This window comes from Fulmarus glacialis, unplaced genomic scaffold, assembly GCF_000690835.1.
Source record: "Fulmarus glacialis isolate BGI_N327 unplaced genomic scaffold, ASM69083v1 scaffold47944, whole genome shotgun sequence".
Classification (NCBI taxonomy): Eukaryota; Metazoa; Chordata; class Aves; order Procellariiformes; family Procellariidae; genus Fulmarus; species Fulmarus glacialis.
In genome coordinates, this window is record NW_009207070.1 from 5,886 (window position 1) to 23,494 (window position 17,609).

Consider the following 17,609-nt stretch of genomic DNA (forward strand, 5'->3'; position numbering starts at 1 on the left):
AGTGATCAGCCTTCTGTAAAGTTAAGATCACAAAATTTAGGCCTTCTAAAGGAAAAAAAGGGAAAGGCTTTGGGATTTGTTGTTCAAATAGCTTTTGTAATACTTTCTACACGGTTAACAGTTTTTTGCATTAAGCGAACATTGCTGGTAAGGGCAAAATTTCTTTAAAATGGGATAGCATCAGTTTGAAGCCAGTTAGCTGCCCAAGTGTTATTAACTGCCACTGTCCAAACTGCTTATAACCTTTGTTTCTTTGTTACTTTGTAGTATGCTTTTTCACCAGATATTTCACAATTATGCATTGTGTAGGAGTCAGACAAAAAAAAAGTTTTTTTGATATCTGAAACAAAAATTCCAGTGCTACAGTTTTGTGTATCCTTTAATATACATTATATGCTTATCTGATAGCTTCAGACATGAAGGATGCTACAGCCTTGTACTTTATTTTTCCACAGACTGCAGTTATCTAGTAGAGTTTTAGAGGAGGTGTTAACTTTGAGTGCTAAGTATAATGTCCCTCAAGAATTTTATTTTTAACAACTAACTGCAACATACTTGTTCACAGAGATTTGTTCCAGTACAAATCACAGATTGGCTCTGATGGTCTTCACATCTTCCAATTTGCATACAAACAAATCTGAGCTTCACAGGAGATTTTGTAAAATGAAAAAGTGTCACAAGTGTCCCAGAAATATGCAGCTTTGTGAATATTTAAGCAAGCAGCATGAATGCAGCAATCTAAATATCTTTGTGTGCCTGGCAAGAGGAAGACTAATCATGTGAACCTGGTGACATCTTGTTTTTTCACTCTTGCCCATGTCCTTAAGGTATCCCCTAGAATATCTATGAGAGACTGGAATCAACTCAGTGCTTCCCAGTGGCACAGGCAAAGTTTAAGTTGGTCTTCTCAAAGGTAGTGACAAAACTGTCTCCTCACCCTTGGGTGTAGTAAAGTTCAGCCCTTGCATTCAGAGGTGGGATTGATAAGGGTGAAAATGCTGTTGAGTGGGAGCAAAGTCTCCCACGGTAACATGACAAAAGAGCAGTTCGGAGCAGATCCAGGCTGGTTGGTGGCAGCAGAGAAAGTGACCTGAGATGGGTCAGTGGGATCTCTGGGTAGATAAGTTTGGGAGTTAGGAAGCCCCTAAAAGTTTGGAAGGGTTGAGATAAAGTTTGGAATATTCGGTAAGGGCAAGGTGACTCTTAAGTCAAAGGAAGAGCTACCAACCCCAGAGCAGGGGCCATTACGCCTTGACCCTATCCTTGGTGGCAAAATAGGCAATAATCATTATTCTATTACAGATAATGTAGACAGTGGTGACCTTGCTGTCTTTGGCAGCTGCCTCTCTATGTAACCTGTTGCCTGTTTATGGCTAAAGCTAGCCTGTTAGTTATTTTGTATTCTTGCAGTAAAACAATAGCCTCTACCGTAACATGCTTACAGTGTGAATTTTATTTTCTGATCCTTGCAGGATGAGCACAAAAGATTGTCACTGTGAGAAATGAACATTTAAGTGATACACATATAGATATATAGATAAAACATAGTTATCTATATACAGGGATAGACTGCAAATGGAAAAACTGAAATATCTTTAGCACTTCTTGAGACTAAACAAACACAGGGCCCTTAGCTTCTCCTCGTACGGCCTGTGCTTCAGCCCCCAAAATATCTCAGTAGCCCTTATTGATAAACTTGCTCCATTTTATTAATATCTCTCCTGTACTGGGAGAATAAAGACTAGTCAGAGAATTTGAGACACCACCTCACAAGCGCTGAGTAAAGGGGCCTAATCATTTCCTTCAACCTACAGACTGGGAACATTTTCCTTGCTGACTGTCCCTTCGGAGATTGGAGATTAACTAAGTCCCTACTAAGTGACTATTTTCATTTCTCTTCAGACAGGGAAATTATGCTTAACTATCAACATAAATGGCTTAGAAATCAGAAATGCGTCAGAAATACCAGTTCTGCCAATAACTGAAAATAAAGCATATTGATTATACTCAAAACAACATGTATTTCAGCAGGCTCAGTTTGTGCAAACCCATCTTCTTTCATGTCCTTCATGACTTAACAGCCTCTGACACTAGAATTTCAGATTCACATTGTTCAGCTGATCATTAAGGGTAGGGTATATTTGATGTTATTGGTCTGCTATTTAGAATCATAGAATCATAGAATCATAGAATCATTAAGGCTGGAATGAGGCCTTAATGATCTTAGATCATTAAGATCATCAAGTCTAACCGTCAACCCAACACTACCATGCCCACTAAACCATGTCCCTAAGCACCTCATCTACATGTCTTTTAAATACTTCCAGGGATGGTGACTCCACCACTTCCCTGGGCAGCCTGTTCCAAGGCCTGACCACTCTTTCAGTAAAGAAATTTTTCCTAATGTCCAATCTAAACCTCCCCTGGCGCAACCTGAGGCCATTTCTTCTCGTCCTATCGCTGGTTACTTGGGAGAAGAGACCAACCCCCACCTCGCTACAACCTCCTTTCAGGTAGTTGTAGAGCGCGATGAGGTCTCCCCTCAGCCCCCTCTTCTCCAGGCTAAACAGCCCCAGTTCCCTCAGTCGCTCCTCATAAGACTTGTTCTCTAGACCCTTCACCGGCTTCGTTGCCCTTCTCTGGACATGCTCCAGCACGCTCCAGTTATATTTAAAAATATAACAGAGTAGTAAGGTAAACTGATCCTTGTGATAAAACACTGGTTGGTAACCTTAACAAGAGAGATGGCGTTTATTAATATGTACTGATTTAATTTGTTTCAGGATCCTATAAAACCAAAAGGCAAAACAAAAACACACAGTGGTGTGCAGTTTTCCAGCTTTGAAGTCCCTAATATATTCCAGCCCATGAAACTGAATTAAGAAGATGGAGCATCATGCTGAATAACAGACTTTCCCAAGCCCTTTAAGTGTAGGAGAGTGAGAAGTTTCTTGAAAGGTTGTACCCTTCATGGAAACAAATGTCAAGAAAAAGAATGTGAACAAAACCTGTAATGCTCTGCCAAGTGCTGGGGAGGCCGCTGCTAGTGTCTCTAGCATCTTGCCTTCAGAGCAGGTGTCAGATTTTTCCAGAATTTTGCCTGAAGTAGTACATCGAGAAGCTGGACCCCAGAAAAGACGACCAAGCACTGCAATAATATCAAAACGGTCAGTTTCTTCAAACATGTCTCGGATGCCACTGAATCGGCCCATCATCCCACCGAGAAGACCTTGCTTCAGGGTATGCTATATCTGTGGCAGAGAATTCGGGTCACAGTCTATTTCTATACATGAACCCCAGTGCCTAGAGAAGTGGCACATTGAAAACAATCAGCTACCAAGGCATCTCAGAAGAGCAGAGCCCAGGAAACCTGAGGTCATTACTGGTGGTTCCTGTATGCTTACAGCTGAAAATGAGGCAGCTTATCATAGTGCTCAAGCCCAGCTCCTGCCCTGTGGAAACTGTGGCCGAACCTTCCTTCCTGACCGTCTCATTGTGCACCAAAAGTGTTGCAGAGGAGGTAGTAGCAGTGTGGGGCTGTCAAGCTCTAGCCCCCATAAATCTGGTAAAGGCCCAAGCTCTGGGTCTGGCTCAGCAAGTGATGATCCATCTAAGACCTGTCAAGGAAAGAGCAGGGCTGCACCAGCCGTGTTAGACAAGGTAAATTGCTAAGCACATGCTGTATGAAAGGGTGTGGATGCATTTTGGTGCTAGGCACTCCAGGGGAGACTGGGTTCCCACCAAATTTGGAATCACTTTCCTTCAGAAGGATCTTTTGGCTCCGTGCAAATGTTTCTCTGCTGAATAGTAGATAAAAGAAAGGGGAATACTCTGTGCATAAGGGGAATCAAGTAATTTCTTATTTCTTTTGATTTTCCTGTTGAAAGGGAGTAGTTGGGTTCTCATACTCTGTGGCCCTGTGAGTTATGTCCCCAAAAGGGACCGTTGTGTGCTATAGTTCCCTAGGAGGTTCTGTTGAGCAGCTTAGGCAAGCTTTTAATGTTACATGTTTTAGTAGGTATTAGGTATTTTTATTCAGTTAACATGAAATACAATGTTTTATTATCCTGTAAGCACTCCAGTGATTTTCATTTTTTACCGTTATTCCTAACCTTGGCGTGGAACACAAGTTTACTGAGGACTGCATGTTCAAAGGCAGCAATTCAGAGTATAACAACAACAAAATAAATAAGACTGCACATTTCTTTCCACTGAATTTGATTCAAGATCCAAGAATAAAGAAGCTGATTCACATTATCCAAAAGCTACACAAAGTTTTGGAAAATGGCATATTTTTTCTGCATTTGTTTCTGCACAAGCTGTCTTTTGGCCAGGAGTGTTGTAAAAAGATAGATGTCTAAATTTAGGCCCAGTGTCTAAAATAAAAGGCGCTTTTTTTTTTCCAAAGGGAGTTGGACTCCTGATTGCCTACATTACGTTTGAAATGGGATTTAGCTTTCTCAGTCACCAAAGGAATGCAATGCTATGCAGAGCATTTCTAAAAATGTTTTAAAAGTCAAAGCATGCTGTATTTCAGTTTTCCAGCTGCTGAATAAAATGGAGGTAATAACATTATCCTAACAAACATGAGAATAAAGACAATGTGAGGCATTTTTATATTATGCTATTTGAGGCCACTAATTGGTAGATATTGGCAAATTAGGCCCACTCCTCAGGTCTTTTATCAGTAAATTTTAAATAACCCACAAACAGTTCAAAGTGCTGCGCAGGTGCATCTATAGCTATAGGAAAGGAGATGTTCTTGTGTTACACTACAAATTGTACCATTTACCAAAGAACTGGCATTGCTCTAAAGATGATTGTTCAATGAAAGGCATGTATGTGAGGCAGAGTTTTGTCCATCACACATAATTCTGTATGTTTAAAAAAAAGGAGGGGCAGCGGAATGTCCATAGTTATAATGTCATAAAAAAACAAGTTTAGAGTGTGGTTTGGCATTGAGAGTGGCTCTGTAAAAATGTTGCCCTCTTGCACAACATATCTGTTCCCTGTGTGGATTCAGTCACATCTGCTGACTTGTTGAACAACAACGTTATTGCCACTTTTTACTTTTGTGAGCTCTGCAGAGCCAGAATGAAATGTGTTTGAATCTGTTCTTCCTTCTGTGTGAACAACAGGTTTCGTCATTTACTTCCAAGCAGTTACAGTTCACCAGTTGCAGCACAACTAATGAGGCTGTACAGCTTGCGGTTTGTAATTGACTCTGAAGGACTTTATTATTAATTATGACTTTCAGGAAGGGATGATGGATTTTACCTCTCTGAGGTCCTTTATTTTACTATTTTTAGAACTGTCCTTCTGTACAGAGGTACGCATTAAAGGCAGAGGTAGGAAGGGAAAGAGTGATCCCAGGGGCTGTTCAGCACTGGCAGACTGTTTCTAAGAAGTGGTCAAAGGAAGCCTTTTTTCCATAGGTTTAAATTCTCTGTGTGAGGGTCTCCACTTCCACTTGAAAGTTTTGAATGGTCCACATATTGAAGAATGTTGAAAAGCACTAAGCTCGTGGAAGGACTGCAGATTCGCTACGAATAGGGACAAGGTCTGGGTCTCCTCTACAGTCTTCATCTTCTTCCAGCACATGGTTTTAATTTTGCTCACCTTACCAGCTACTCAGCTGCTTATTAATTCTGTTAAAAAATACCAGTAGTGAGTGAAACGGCAATCTGCTTCGGCCCTGGCAGGAAAGCATTTGGGGCAGTCCATGTCCTACTTAACAGACCTACTCACAGTGACAGTGAATTATTTAAGTACCTGTTTAAAGTCCTGATTCAGAAAAACATCGGAGGGAAGGAATAACTGAAAAAAACCCCAACCTTATATAAGGGTATTTAAGAACTGTAATACTACTGTCAAATTAATTTATGCAATGAAAGATGTCCTAAATCAAAAAGCAAGATTTTCCTCATTTTAAAAATAAAAGATCTGACTGATTTGGTGGTACACCATGTGAAGGGCATTTTAACTTTACAACTGCAAGCACTTTTGCCTGTGTGCCCCTGCCATGGAGCTCTCTCTCCCTTAGCAAGTTTAGATCAACTAGATCTAATTACTGACAAACACTTATTTAGTTTGGCATTAAATGCCTTTAGAGCTGGAGACTCAACAGCCTCCGTAAGCCATTCTTCCACTAACTGTCCTCGCTCCCAAAATGCATGAACACATCTGAGTTAATCATGTCTGGCTGTGTAAAACAAACAACAGCTTATGCTTAAGAGACTCTCAAGGATCACATCAGCTCAGAAATTCTGTTTTGGATTCTGCTGTGATACTACAGACAATGGAAGTGATGTCTGGAACTACAGAAATTCAGACTTGCACTAGAGCAGAGTGTGTTTTTTATTCTTTCATAGACCAAAATGTCTGCTACATGTAAGTGAGTATTAATGACTTGCTGTGGGTATATGTGTTACAGTTTTTTTGACAACAGATAACTCTGATCTTAAAATCCTATCAGACGTGTCACTAGCATCTGGTGCTGCCATCTGCTGTTTTCTTCTTATCAAGTTAACTGCCTAAAAATAAGATTTCAGTGATCTTCCTTTACTGTATTGTAATGCATTTTAACACAGCATAAGTCTTGAAAACTTGTTGATGTTGTATCTTGCTCTAGCATAAAGTCATCTAGTCACTTTGTAAAAGGAAAACTCCTTCAGATGCTGTGTAATTCTAACTAAGGTGGGAAGTCAATGATGAAGTTTGTTTGCCTCAGTTGCAGCAGTTTTGAACATCTTCTTAGGAGAATACTGGCAAAAACATTTGCAAATGTAGAAAGTCAGATAAGAAGGGACAGTGAATGGATGGTTTGAATGAAACTTATGAGTATTATCATTGGGAATGATTGAGCTTTCTGCCTTTCTGCTTTCACACAAATGCCATCTTCATCATACTGATATATTTCTTTTAAAAGATAGCACATCAGCAGTAAAATGGGATATTCTAGCGCTTCTAGTGGAGTAAAATCTTTAATTACCTGCATCATCTCGCAGAATTACCTTGCTGTTCAAGGACATTTCATACACAGGCGTATGACCAGTCCTAACATTAGTCTGCTGTTGTGTCGGGGCAGTGGCTGAAAGCACCCCAGAAGGCTGTGAAATGCACCTTTGGATGGCCGTGAGAGCCACGCTACAGCTTGTCCATGTCCCTTACGCAAAATGCCTCTTACTTTCCAGAGAGGAATGTGTGGAAAAGGCTGCTTTCATCCAACACGATGCAGTTGCTAAGTGTTTGTACCAATCTTTTCCAGAACCCCTGTTCCTTGGGTCATTCAAGCCTATGATGAGAGCTCTGGCCTAGAGCAGGAGGCCTCCCCTCCTCCCATTAAAATACACGGATAATTAAACAAATAAGAAAGGCGGGGGGGGTGCAGTCCTGGATGATAAATATTTATGTAGGGGAGTCTGGGAGTCAGTCTTATTGAGTGTACTTAAGAAGAAATTAAAAGCTTTGTGCAGTATGGGAGGATTTGACCTCATGTAACGCCATAACAGCAGCCTGGGGCTAACCTCAAGTAATGTCAGGTCTATTGAAAATACATAGCTGCATAGCCCTCTGAGCTAAATAACTTCATTCATGGTCACGCAGACATATTTAGCAGTCTTGGAGAAAAAAGAAAATACTGAGACACCAGAGGAAAGCCTAACTGCACTGTTAGGTATTTGTAGGTATTTTTATAATAACACATATCCCCGGGAACAGACCTTCCCTACAACCCTTTTTAAAAGTGAAAAACAAAGCAGTGAGCAGACAGCCTAGCCACTGGCCTGTGAGTAGTTTGGGTTGGAAAATTGTGGTGATTCCAAAAATAGTTTAGTTTCAAACTGCAGGCCTCCAGATGTGACATTTGGGATAGGCATACTCTGAAGAGAAAAATGAAGGATAAATATCATCAGCTGCAGAAATTCCAAATAAAGCTTATCACACCTTGGGCTCCACAGTTAAGAAACAAAAGAGCTGTTACTACCAATTGTACGGATATTCTTCCTCAGGTTTTATTTTTCAGCTTTTTAACATGTGTGTATTTGCAGAGAAGGATTTGTGTATATAATGTGTGGTGATGGTTCAAACTCACTACATTTCTGGAAAAAATAATTCCATCCTTAGAGTGATCTGATTCCTTTTAATTAATTCTGGTCTCTGCTATTGTTTCTGTACAGTTTTTAATTGTGGACGTTACAAAACAGAGACATTTCTACTTGAACAGATTTCTTAAACATTTTTTTCACCAAATAGGATTTAGTTATGAATCAATCCCAATCAATAACTTTGGAAAACAGAATCCTCTATTTAGCTGCAGGCCTGGTTTTGCTCAGTCACAACACAAAACCCACCTAAAAACGCTCTGTCAGGATCTGGAGGGATCACAGTGCTGCTCATTCAGTCTTTAGGTTTTCAGGTGAGACTACCAAAAAGAACTGTGGAAATGTATCCAGATTGCACTGGATGGAGATCACTAACGTTTGTCTTGCAGGTCTCCGGAAGCTGTTCAACAGTAGGACATCACAGTGACTTTAGAACAAGTGTAATGGATTTGAATGAAGCAGTCAGAGATAAAAGGATATCTCCGTTCACTAAGATGAAAAACTATTTGATTTTAACAACAATATTTCTGTGCATCTGTTAAATTTATTGGGAGTATTTAATTTTTTAAGTGATTTTTCACCTGTCTCATATCAGGACTTCAAGTGTCCTTGAAGCTATATATTTGTTTTTATTATACTGCCCCACACGGTGGAAATGATTGTGACAGTGCAGGCTAAGTAACCATGATTTTCATTTGTACTAGGATTCCTTTTTCCCGTTCTGGTACTATATAAAGGGTCCCTACAAACTGAATGTAAATCAAATTGCTCTTTCCTAGTTTTCAGCCAATAAATAATCTATTTTATTGAATGGCAGGAACTTAGCTAATGAAAATTAGAGAGGAAAATTTGTTCCAAATGTTTTTACACCTAGCTTTTTTTTAGAAAACCTTTTCTAAAATGCTGTAAGCATACCCATAACAAGCATGCACACTGAAATGAGTCCCCTGACCTCAAGAGGTTAGACTATAGTATCCTTATCTAAAGCTCTCCAGAGCCTACAAAGACACATACTCTGCCTTCAAAAGACTCTGTAACTGGACACAGAGTCTTATCTCCGAATCAGACAAGGTCTAGCTTAAGAGCTGAAGTAAGGAAGTAGGTGAAAACAGACAATGAAAAATTACAGGGCATTCTTAAAACGGCTGTTGCTGTATTCAGCTATGAATAGGAAGAGAAGGTTATATATATATATGGAGAGAGATATATATGTGTGTATATATATATAAAAACCTTTGTTATCAAAGATGGCTAAGGAAATTCCATTTGAAAGTTAAGAGGACGAAAATGTCCTTGGAAAGACTGTCTTTGGATAAGTCACATTTCAATTCACTGTGAGAACTTTCCAGATGAAGTCCAACTTTTCCCAGCAAAAATACTTTTTGTAGAGTAGTATTTCTTCATGTAATTGAGTTTACATGTGTGATACAGGAAAGAAAGCTTATTCAGATTGTTCACTAATGACATTTTCAGACTGTAGCATAAATATGAGAAGAGCTGCCCAGAATTTCTTGAATACACTGATGGGCTGACAGAGTCATAAATACTGGAACAGGTTACGCTTTGTCTTACACAGCAGCAGAGGAAAAAATGAAATCCCCACCTCCCTTGTTTGAGTGAGAAAGGCTTCCCGTGTTTGGTCTGGCATGGCTGTCCCTCTACCTTTTGGAGGGCAGGGAATAGCTCGTCTCTTACTGGTATTCTGCAGTCAGGAGTGCAGGAAGTGCTGGCAGTGGAGACCCATCAGCGTGCCTCAAAGTGCTGTCTCTGCAGTACGTTTTTATGCTACTCATGGAGCAGGGCTGGCACTGACACCACGCCTAGCCCAGGACATGCCTAAGGACACAGTCGAGTCCATAATCTGCAATACCACAGTAATTATATATTTTTCAAGCTTAGAATTTGTATTTGTGGAGTTTGGGGTTGAGGGATTTTTTTGTTCCGTTGAGCTGTTTTTCTCTGTGAACAAAAGCAGTGCAGAAACAATGACTTGCTTAGAGTCCAGCTCTGCCCTCGCTGCAGTCACTGGCAAAGTTCACACTGAGGCCTTTGGATAAACAAGCGGCAGTTCCTATTTTGCCCCCCCCTATCCTGAAATATCCTGGATCTGTTTTAATCCTTCAAGGCCAAGAATTCCACCAGCTAACTGATCTGTGGCAGAAGTAACATGGGGTTAGGGACCACAGTCACAAGCTTCAGACAGCTGCCCTCACTCCAACTTAAAAGAGATGCTAAAGCTGGACAAAGCACTTTAACTGTGTTCTGCCTGGAGACGGGGTCTTTCTGCTACTGCACTAGACATCAGCAGTTCAGCTGAGGAAGCTTTTGTTGCTGCTTTCCATGTTACTTCTGTTTGGTAGATAAAAAAAGGCCTTCAACATTTAAGATGGACACTGTACTGCAGCAACCTCATCAAGCAGAGGAGTTGTTTCTGCACATGAGGACTCAGCATTTCCATGAACATGATGGTGTGAAAATAAAAGAGCTAAAACCTACATAGCTAAGTATTAATTAGGTGACACACATGAATTTTCAGCCCAGTACCTGCAGAAGGAGCCTACCTGTTCCAGGTGGCCAGTTAATGTGGCAGTATCTCTTAAAAGCTTCAAGACTGAATCCAGACAAAATGAAACTTACAGAAACAGTTACACTGATTTCACAGATATGAATTGGTTTCTTAATCTACATGATTGTCTTCATCCAAAGTTGTTCTGATTTAAAATTAATGTTGAAAACAATATTTATTATTCTTCACAATTGATATTTGCAGGCACAAGTGATAAGACGGCCACCAGCAGTGATTTGTTACATATGTGGCCGTGAATACGGAACAAAATCTGTTAGTATCCATGAGCCACAATGCCTGAAAAAATGGCACCAGGACAATGACAAGCTACCCAAGCACTTGAGAAGGCCAGAGCCCAAAAAGCCTGAAGTCAGTCACATACAAGGTAAGCTACAGACCAAATGAGGAAATGGAAGGAAGAAAGTGGAAGAAAAAAAAGAATTTTAAGCAGTAGCTTAACGGCTTCCAAGTATTTCTTTCTCCATTTTACTCCAAAGACAAGCTAGCCATCATGGCTTGTTTTAAGCTTTCTGTTAAGTATCCTGTTCTCCCTCTGTGCTGCATCCATGAGAAGGAGGAGTAGTTGTTGCCTTGTAGGACATGCCTCCTGGGACAGTCCTCTTTTATGTGTCAGTATGCTCTGAATCAAACCACAAAAAATTAGCAACCCTCTTCACAGCTACTTTACTATCTTTTGACCTTTTAATGCTGTAGAAAGGCATATTTTAAAATGGGCGAAAGCATCCAAGAATAATGTACAGATTTGACACACACAGTCATTAAAATAAAATACCCTTCAGGCAACATAGGGATAGATACTTCGCCAGGTTTTACACCTATAGTGTCGGTTATAAAAAAAGCCTGACACTAGCAGTTAACAGTGGTAAACAGTGAGTGGCCTTGAAAATAGGAGTTCTGTGGTAAAATAAGAAACACAATACTAGATGCATGATGACTGATAGAAAATAAGGTATTTTTAAAACCTACCTATAACATATACTGTAGTTTCAGGGGTTTATTACAATATATTTATAGATAAAAATGCAGTATCTTCTACAATAAACATCCAGTGGATGTTATTGGTCCCTTTTTATTTACAAGCCTTAGAAGCTTTTTTTTGTGAGACATTATAATATAAACCCGGTGGGAAAAAATATATGTGGTATAAAATAAACATCTTATTTCTGCCAGTTATGTGCGTTTGTGCTGTGGGTTCTGTTTTGTAAGATGCCTACACCCCACTTCTTCAAATCAATGAAAATTGACAATCCCCAGCACCCGACAGAGCTGGGCTCCCATATGTATCCCGGGATGTGTGCTCACAGTAGGACCAAAAGGAAATCTTATCTGTGCTTTGCCTGGAAGCTGCTCCCAGGACTTCCCCATTCCCACATAAAGTTACTTCACCATTTCAGTTGGATGCTTTCCCTGGCCCTGCCAGCTGGTCCGAGCTACTTTGGGCCAAGCTTGGACCACTTGCTCACAGGCAGTTAATTCACCCACTTTTTTTTTGTATTCCCCATAATTTCCCACAGCTTCCTCTAGTGTCTGGAAAAGTAGAGAAATTCTCCTACAACTCACTGTGAAAGAGTCATACACTAGATCAGTTTACAGTAATACAAAGAAATATGTCCCCAGAAGACACACACAGAAGAGAGCAGGATCACTGAGAACACTAACCAGCTGTTCGAAATAATAATAATCGCAGCTCAAATAATATCAAATCAGGACTTGATTAACAGATGCCAAGCAGCAGAGTTGAATCTGCAGTAAAAGAGAGGTTCAAAAGACATTTTCATTGTATTTGCTCTTTTTGTTGTTAAGCTCTTTTTAATTATTGCATGTTGTGTGGTAAAAAAGATGGAGAAAATGAGAATTCCGTCTGAAAGGGGATGCAAAAGGACAAATCAGGTTATTTTGAAATACATTATTCTTATTTTGAAGGAGTGGAAGCAGAAAGACAACCACTTTTTGAGAGAACAATCCAGCAGAAGGCTCCCAGATATGAATCAGAAAATTGTCTCATTTATGCAGTGAGTCATATCAGGCGCCACGCATCTCCGATGAGGTGTTGTGTGCCCATGGTTCCCCAGGGGACACTGACCTGCTTCTAGCATCTGTCCCTGAATGCCTGCTGGTGCAAGTCTGATCAGTTCCGTAGCTTGAGCTAAAATTGTTGTTCCCCCTGCAGTTGCCTCATGCTCCTGGCCTCGAGAAAATAATCTCAGTGTTGTTCTTTTTCCGTAAGACTTACTCTCGATCATCTGGTAAATGCTATAACTGACCTTGAGACCACATACACGTACTGCATGTCTCACAGTTTCTCAACTTAGGGAGGAGGGATTACCCCTGTTGTTGAATGGAACAGGCAACGTTCAAAAAAAGCTCAGAAATATTAACTGCTTACATAAAACTTTTTATAACTTACATAAATCTTTTTCTGAAAACTCAAGTGTCACGGGAAGACAACCGCTGCCCTGATTACACAGGGTTTTGTTTGTGGAATGCCTAACACATGCCTGCAAGGAGAAAGTCATCTCTCTTTCTCCTTTTTTTTTTATATTCAATAAACTTTCCAAAGTACAGAAAATACACATTCATTTCCTGCAAGCAAAGGGGATATTTGTCTCAGCCAAGAAAAGAAACACTACTTGGTTGCTCTTCTAACAAAAAGAACATTAGGAACAGGCATATTAAGAGATCTAAGGCTTATTGTGGTTATGTGAACCATTGGATATGAATCATATTAAAACTGTATGGGCCTTTAATGAAGAGCTCTATCATGTGCCAATGACAGAAACCATGGAATATTTTTAAATGCACAAATCCTTTTCTTTTAAAAATTGTCTGCTGCTAACAGTTCAAAGACAAAAACAGTTTTTTAGTCTTTTCCTGTATTGTCATACCTTGTAAGAAGGATGAAGCAAATACATTTTCAAATCAAGCCACGTAGATTTTTTTCTGCCTACACTTCAAATGAAAACTCTTGAGATCTAAATCCAGGTATTAAGCAACCTACTGGCCTTTTTGGAAATACCACTATGTAAAAGTCCATTTCAAGATGAAAGCAAACAAGATTTTTTTATACTCAAATAAAATCTTGAAAATACATCTGATGTGTTTGAAGAATGCTCCTGAGCTTTCATAGCAGTCACTCTTCCTGCAGTGGAAAATAACTGAGGGTAAGACTGCATTAGTGTTTAGATGACAATAGATGTATCAGTGCAATGACCTCACTGGAAGTTGTGGCTTAAAAGAACTGTAGGTTTTGTCTGTAAGGTTTTAGGTTTACCTAAGCTTTACTCCATTTATTGGCAAAACCTGCATAGACTTCAACAGGAAGAAAACTGGGCCCCTTGTCCAGGACAGTACAAAGAGCATATTCTCAAGTATGATATGCTCCCGCCCATTGCCATGGTCAGATAACACATGCTCATTAAACAGAACTTGAAGTAAAGCCAAAAAGTGAAATTTGCTGATAATAGTATGTATGCAAAGATGTTAATAATTAGCTGAGAATGCATATCATAACACACAGCATGATGTTTTCTCTGTACTCTCATACAACACAAAATGATTCAGTTTTAAGTTAATTTAATTCAACCCCTGGGACAAAAAGCAGAGTCTTTTTTATATTTTTTTTACTCTTTTGCTTCTTTCTTTTCTTTCTTTTTCATTTGCAAAAGCAATATGGTTTGGTTAAACTGAAAGGCTCAGTCAACAGGTATTTCCTGAAAATATTTTCCATAAAGAGTTGAATGTGGGTCTCCAGAATGAAAGCTGATACTTTCTTTTTTTAATTTTCCAGCCAAAGGTTTCTATGATCTTGATTCTTTAAATGAGGCTGCCTGGATCAGCGCCCAGAACCAGCTAGTTCCATGTGATATTTGTGGGCGTACTTTTCTTCCAGACAGACTGATCGTCCACCAGCAGTCCTGTAAACCGAAACCTGCAACGTGAAGTGGATGTAACACACATGCATAAATATGCATGCGTCTGTGCATGAATACACACACATGCACCCATAACTTTCATCCAAACCATGAGAGAAATAAAATCCAGCTGGAGAGCCATGAGCCTCAAAACTGCAGTGTGTCGTCAGATCATGTGATCCAAAAGCCTCCAGAGTAAAATCAGCAGTTGCTACTGTAGTGTAAGGTCAAATATGGTGATTTTTTAGCCCAGCAGTGGCAAAAATTCATCCTCATTTCTGTCATTCAGGTAGTGTCACTTTGAAAACACAGTTTGAGAGGGATGGCATAAGAATACTGGAAAGTCATGTTAACTGTCATCTTCCTTCTCCTTATCCTGTGTTTTGTTGAGTGCAGGAGAACTCAAGTGAAGAATCTTCCCAGGTTGCTTTCTGAATTGCTGTGCTGTCTTCATCTCTGTTGTCAAATGTGGGATGTTCTTCAGCCGCACTCCTTTCACAGCCTTTCAGATTTAGCTATCTGGACCTTTGAAAGAAGTTGGACCTTCTGCATGCATTTCCCATTCTACATGGCAGGTTTCTTTCTTTGTATTCAGCGAAGGACAGAAAGAAATGAGCCATAGTTGTTAGGGGTCTTTCACTGCAGAAATCCCCAAGAGAGTATCCATCTCTTGGTATTGCTTTTCAACAGATCTGTGAGACTGGGAGAGATGGTATAATATCTGGAGCTCCCTTGTCCGCAGGGATATTTGGCTACACGTCCCTTGCTCAGTGAATATATTCACCTACTGTTTCAGAAACTGAAGCTTCAGACAACTTTTAGGAAATGAGAGTTTTGATGAGGAGTAACTCATTGAATCTCAGTGGAAGCAAGGCCAGAGTGATGTTGATCAGTAAAATTAATTCTTCGAAAATTTTGTTTCCCCTCTATCCAAGACTTGTCTAGTTAGTGTAAGGATCTCCAGCTGAACTTGACTAATCCGAGAAACCAAGTAGCTCCTTTGGGTTTGTTGTTTTGGGGGGGTTTTTTGTGTCCTTGTCCATCTTTGGCACAAGACTATTCACTGACTCCCACTCAGAGATTAAATACATGGAGCACTCCAGTGTTCACGTCCTTGTGGGACAGTGCAGCTCATGAAGCCCTTGACTGCTACAAGTGAAACATTCCCATATAAAGGGATCCAGCCATGGAGTGGAAGCAGAGGCTGGCTGTTTTTAGAAAACACCCCAAAAGTGCCCTCTTATTGGAGCACTTCTTGCTTAAGAATGATATTGACCATGTGATTTATCCTCAGCTCAATAAACCAATCATGCCAAAAATTTTATAAGTCAGAGGAGCACATCTTTGTCATGAACTTGGTAAAAGAAAACATATTTTTATGTCAAGCCAAAACAAGCATCGTGTGTCAGATGGGTGGAATAAAATACCACCCTGCTCTCTGTGCCAAATGTGACCATAACAGAGTGTCAGTATGGGCAAGAAGGGTAGGTATTATACAAGAAAGCAGTGGGAAAGGTGTTTGAACGTACTATTTTGAAAAATGCTATTATGTTACTTAGCAGAATCAGTGCCAAAACACATCAGTGAATAGGTTAAACACATGAAGGAGGTAATATTCCCTTCAACAAGCTACAGCAGAGAGCACTTTTTATTATTACTTTACTTACTCCGAAGTGTTTTATTAAGTAGTCAGTGAGATTATTCAAAAGGTATGACAAAATCCAATACAAGTTGTTAACCGGCAATATAGGCTTCCTGATATTATGACAGAAGCAGTACCTCATGTATGTTTTTACCTTCAGGCTTAAGGCCTAGGGCTGGCTATTACATATTTTGTGATCAATGTGACTTTTCTCAGAGGCTTCACACTTATTATTGTACTTACAACTCAGATGAAGTGGATGTCTTCATACACACTAAAATGAAATAGGGTACCAGCAAATTTTCTTTTCCAAGCTATCAAGCTGTGTGATTTGTGGTGTAAGTGAAATAAGAAGTAATATCACTGTTCTGTTATTAGAGGAACACTTCTGGCTCTAGCCATGCCGGGCTGTTAATTCAGACTTGGAGAGGTACCAGCATTCTTTGGTGAAAATAATTTCCAAAACAATCAATGGCACCTCAGCAGCCCTTTCATCTTCAGAATGAGAATTGTGTTGTCTGAAGATAGATATTTTCAGGAGTCAAAGGTTCAGTTTCTGTTCTACAGTGCAAAGCTGTGTAAACCCCACAGATCTGTCCTTGTTAGTGTCTCCAATGTAAGGAGAGTCACTGGCGGAGCTAGACCGGTGCCGTCTCTCCTCTTTTTGGCTGGGAGAAGGTATGTGGCCTGAGGAAAGAAGAACAGGGACACTAGTTTGTGATTGCTAGACTGGCTCCTAGGAGCTTTTGGCAGGCAACATACACTGCAAGACTCTGGAGGCTGTTGTAATTCACATCAAGTGCTGGCCCACTGACGAGCAGCTTGGTAATTGGAAGATTATGGATGTCGTGCAATCTCACCTTTGTGTCCCCTCTTTCTCTTCTTGGACCTCTCTTCCTTTTGTCAGATATGATAAGCATTTTTTGGCTACATCTGCCTCACTGACTCATCAAGATTCATTACAGAGTCACTTCAAGAGCAGAAACATGTTTTAAAGAAACTCAACAGCCTTTGGCATTAAAAATTTAGCCCTGTCTTTTGGTGGGATTCAGATGTCAGAGTCCTTGTGTTATTCTGAAAGTTGGACTCAGAGTCCTGATGATTTTAGTTCTGTCAGAAATTTCACTGTGTTTCATTGTCAGCTCTACTTTTGCCTATTTTTTACTTTCTGGATTATTATCCCAAAAAGCAATAAAATCTGCCTGAAGAGCTGAGCAGAGTATTTGTAAACAATCACAAATGTACTGATATTAACCGTGCTGTTGTGCCTTGCCCAGAAATACCAGTGAATGGGAGCTCCTGAAGCCATAAGCCTGAAGTATGGTTTCCACATCAGCCTTTGAGGGAGTCAAATGAGGATTTGGCAA

The 17,609-nt window shown here is 40.0% G+C and overlaps 1 protein-coding gene across 1 annotated transcript; it reads left to right on the forward strand.

Annotated features, from left to right (window-relative positions):
- Nucleotides 1–2,970: 2,970 nt before the first annotated feature.
- LOC104075443 (zinc finger protein 474-like) lies at nucleotides 2,971–14,628 on the forward strand. Its single transcript, XM_009575952.1, has 3 exons — nucleotides 2,971–3,660; nucleotides 10,873–11,053; nucleotides 14,477–14,628. The coding sequence occupies exons 1-3, from the start codon at nucleotides 2,971–2,973 to the stop codon at nucleotides 14,626–14,628; spliced, it is 1,023 nt and encodes a 340-aa protein (XP_009574247.1).
- The last annotated feature ends 2,981 nt before the right edge of the window (nucleotides 14,629–17,609 follow it).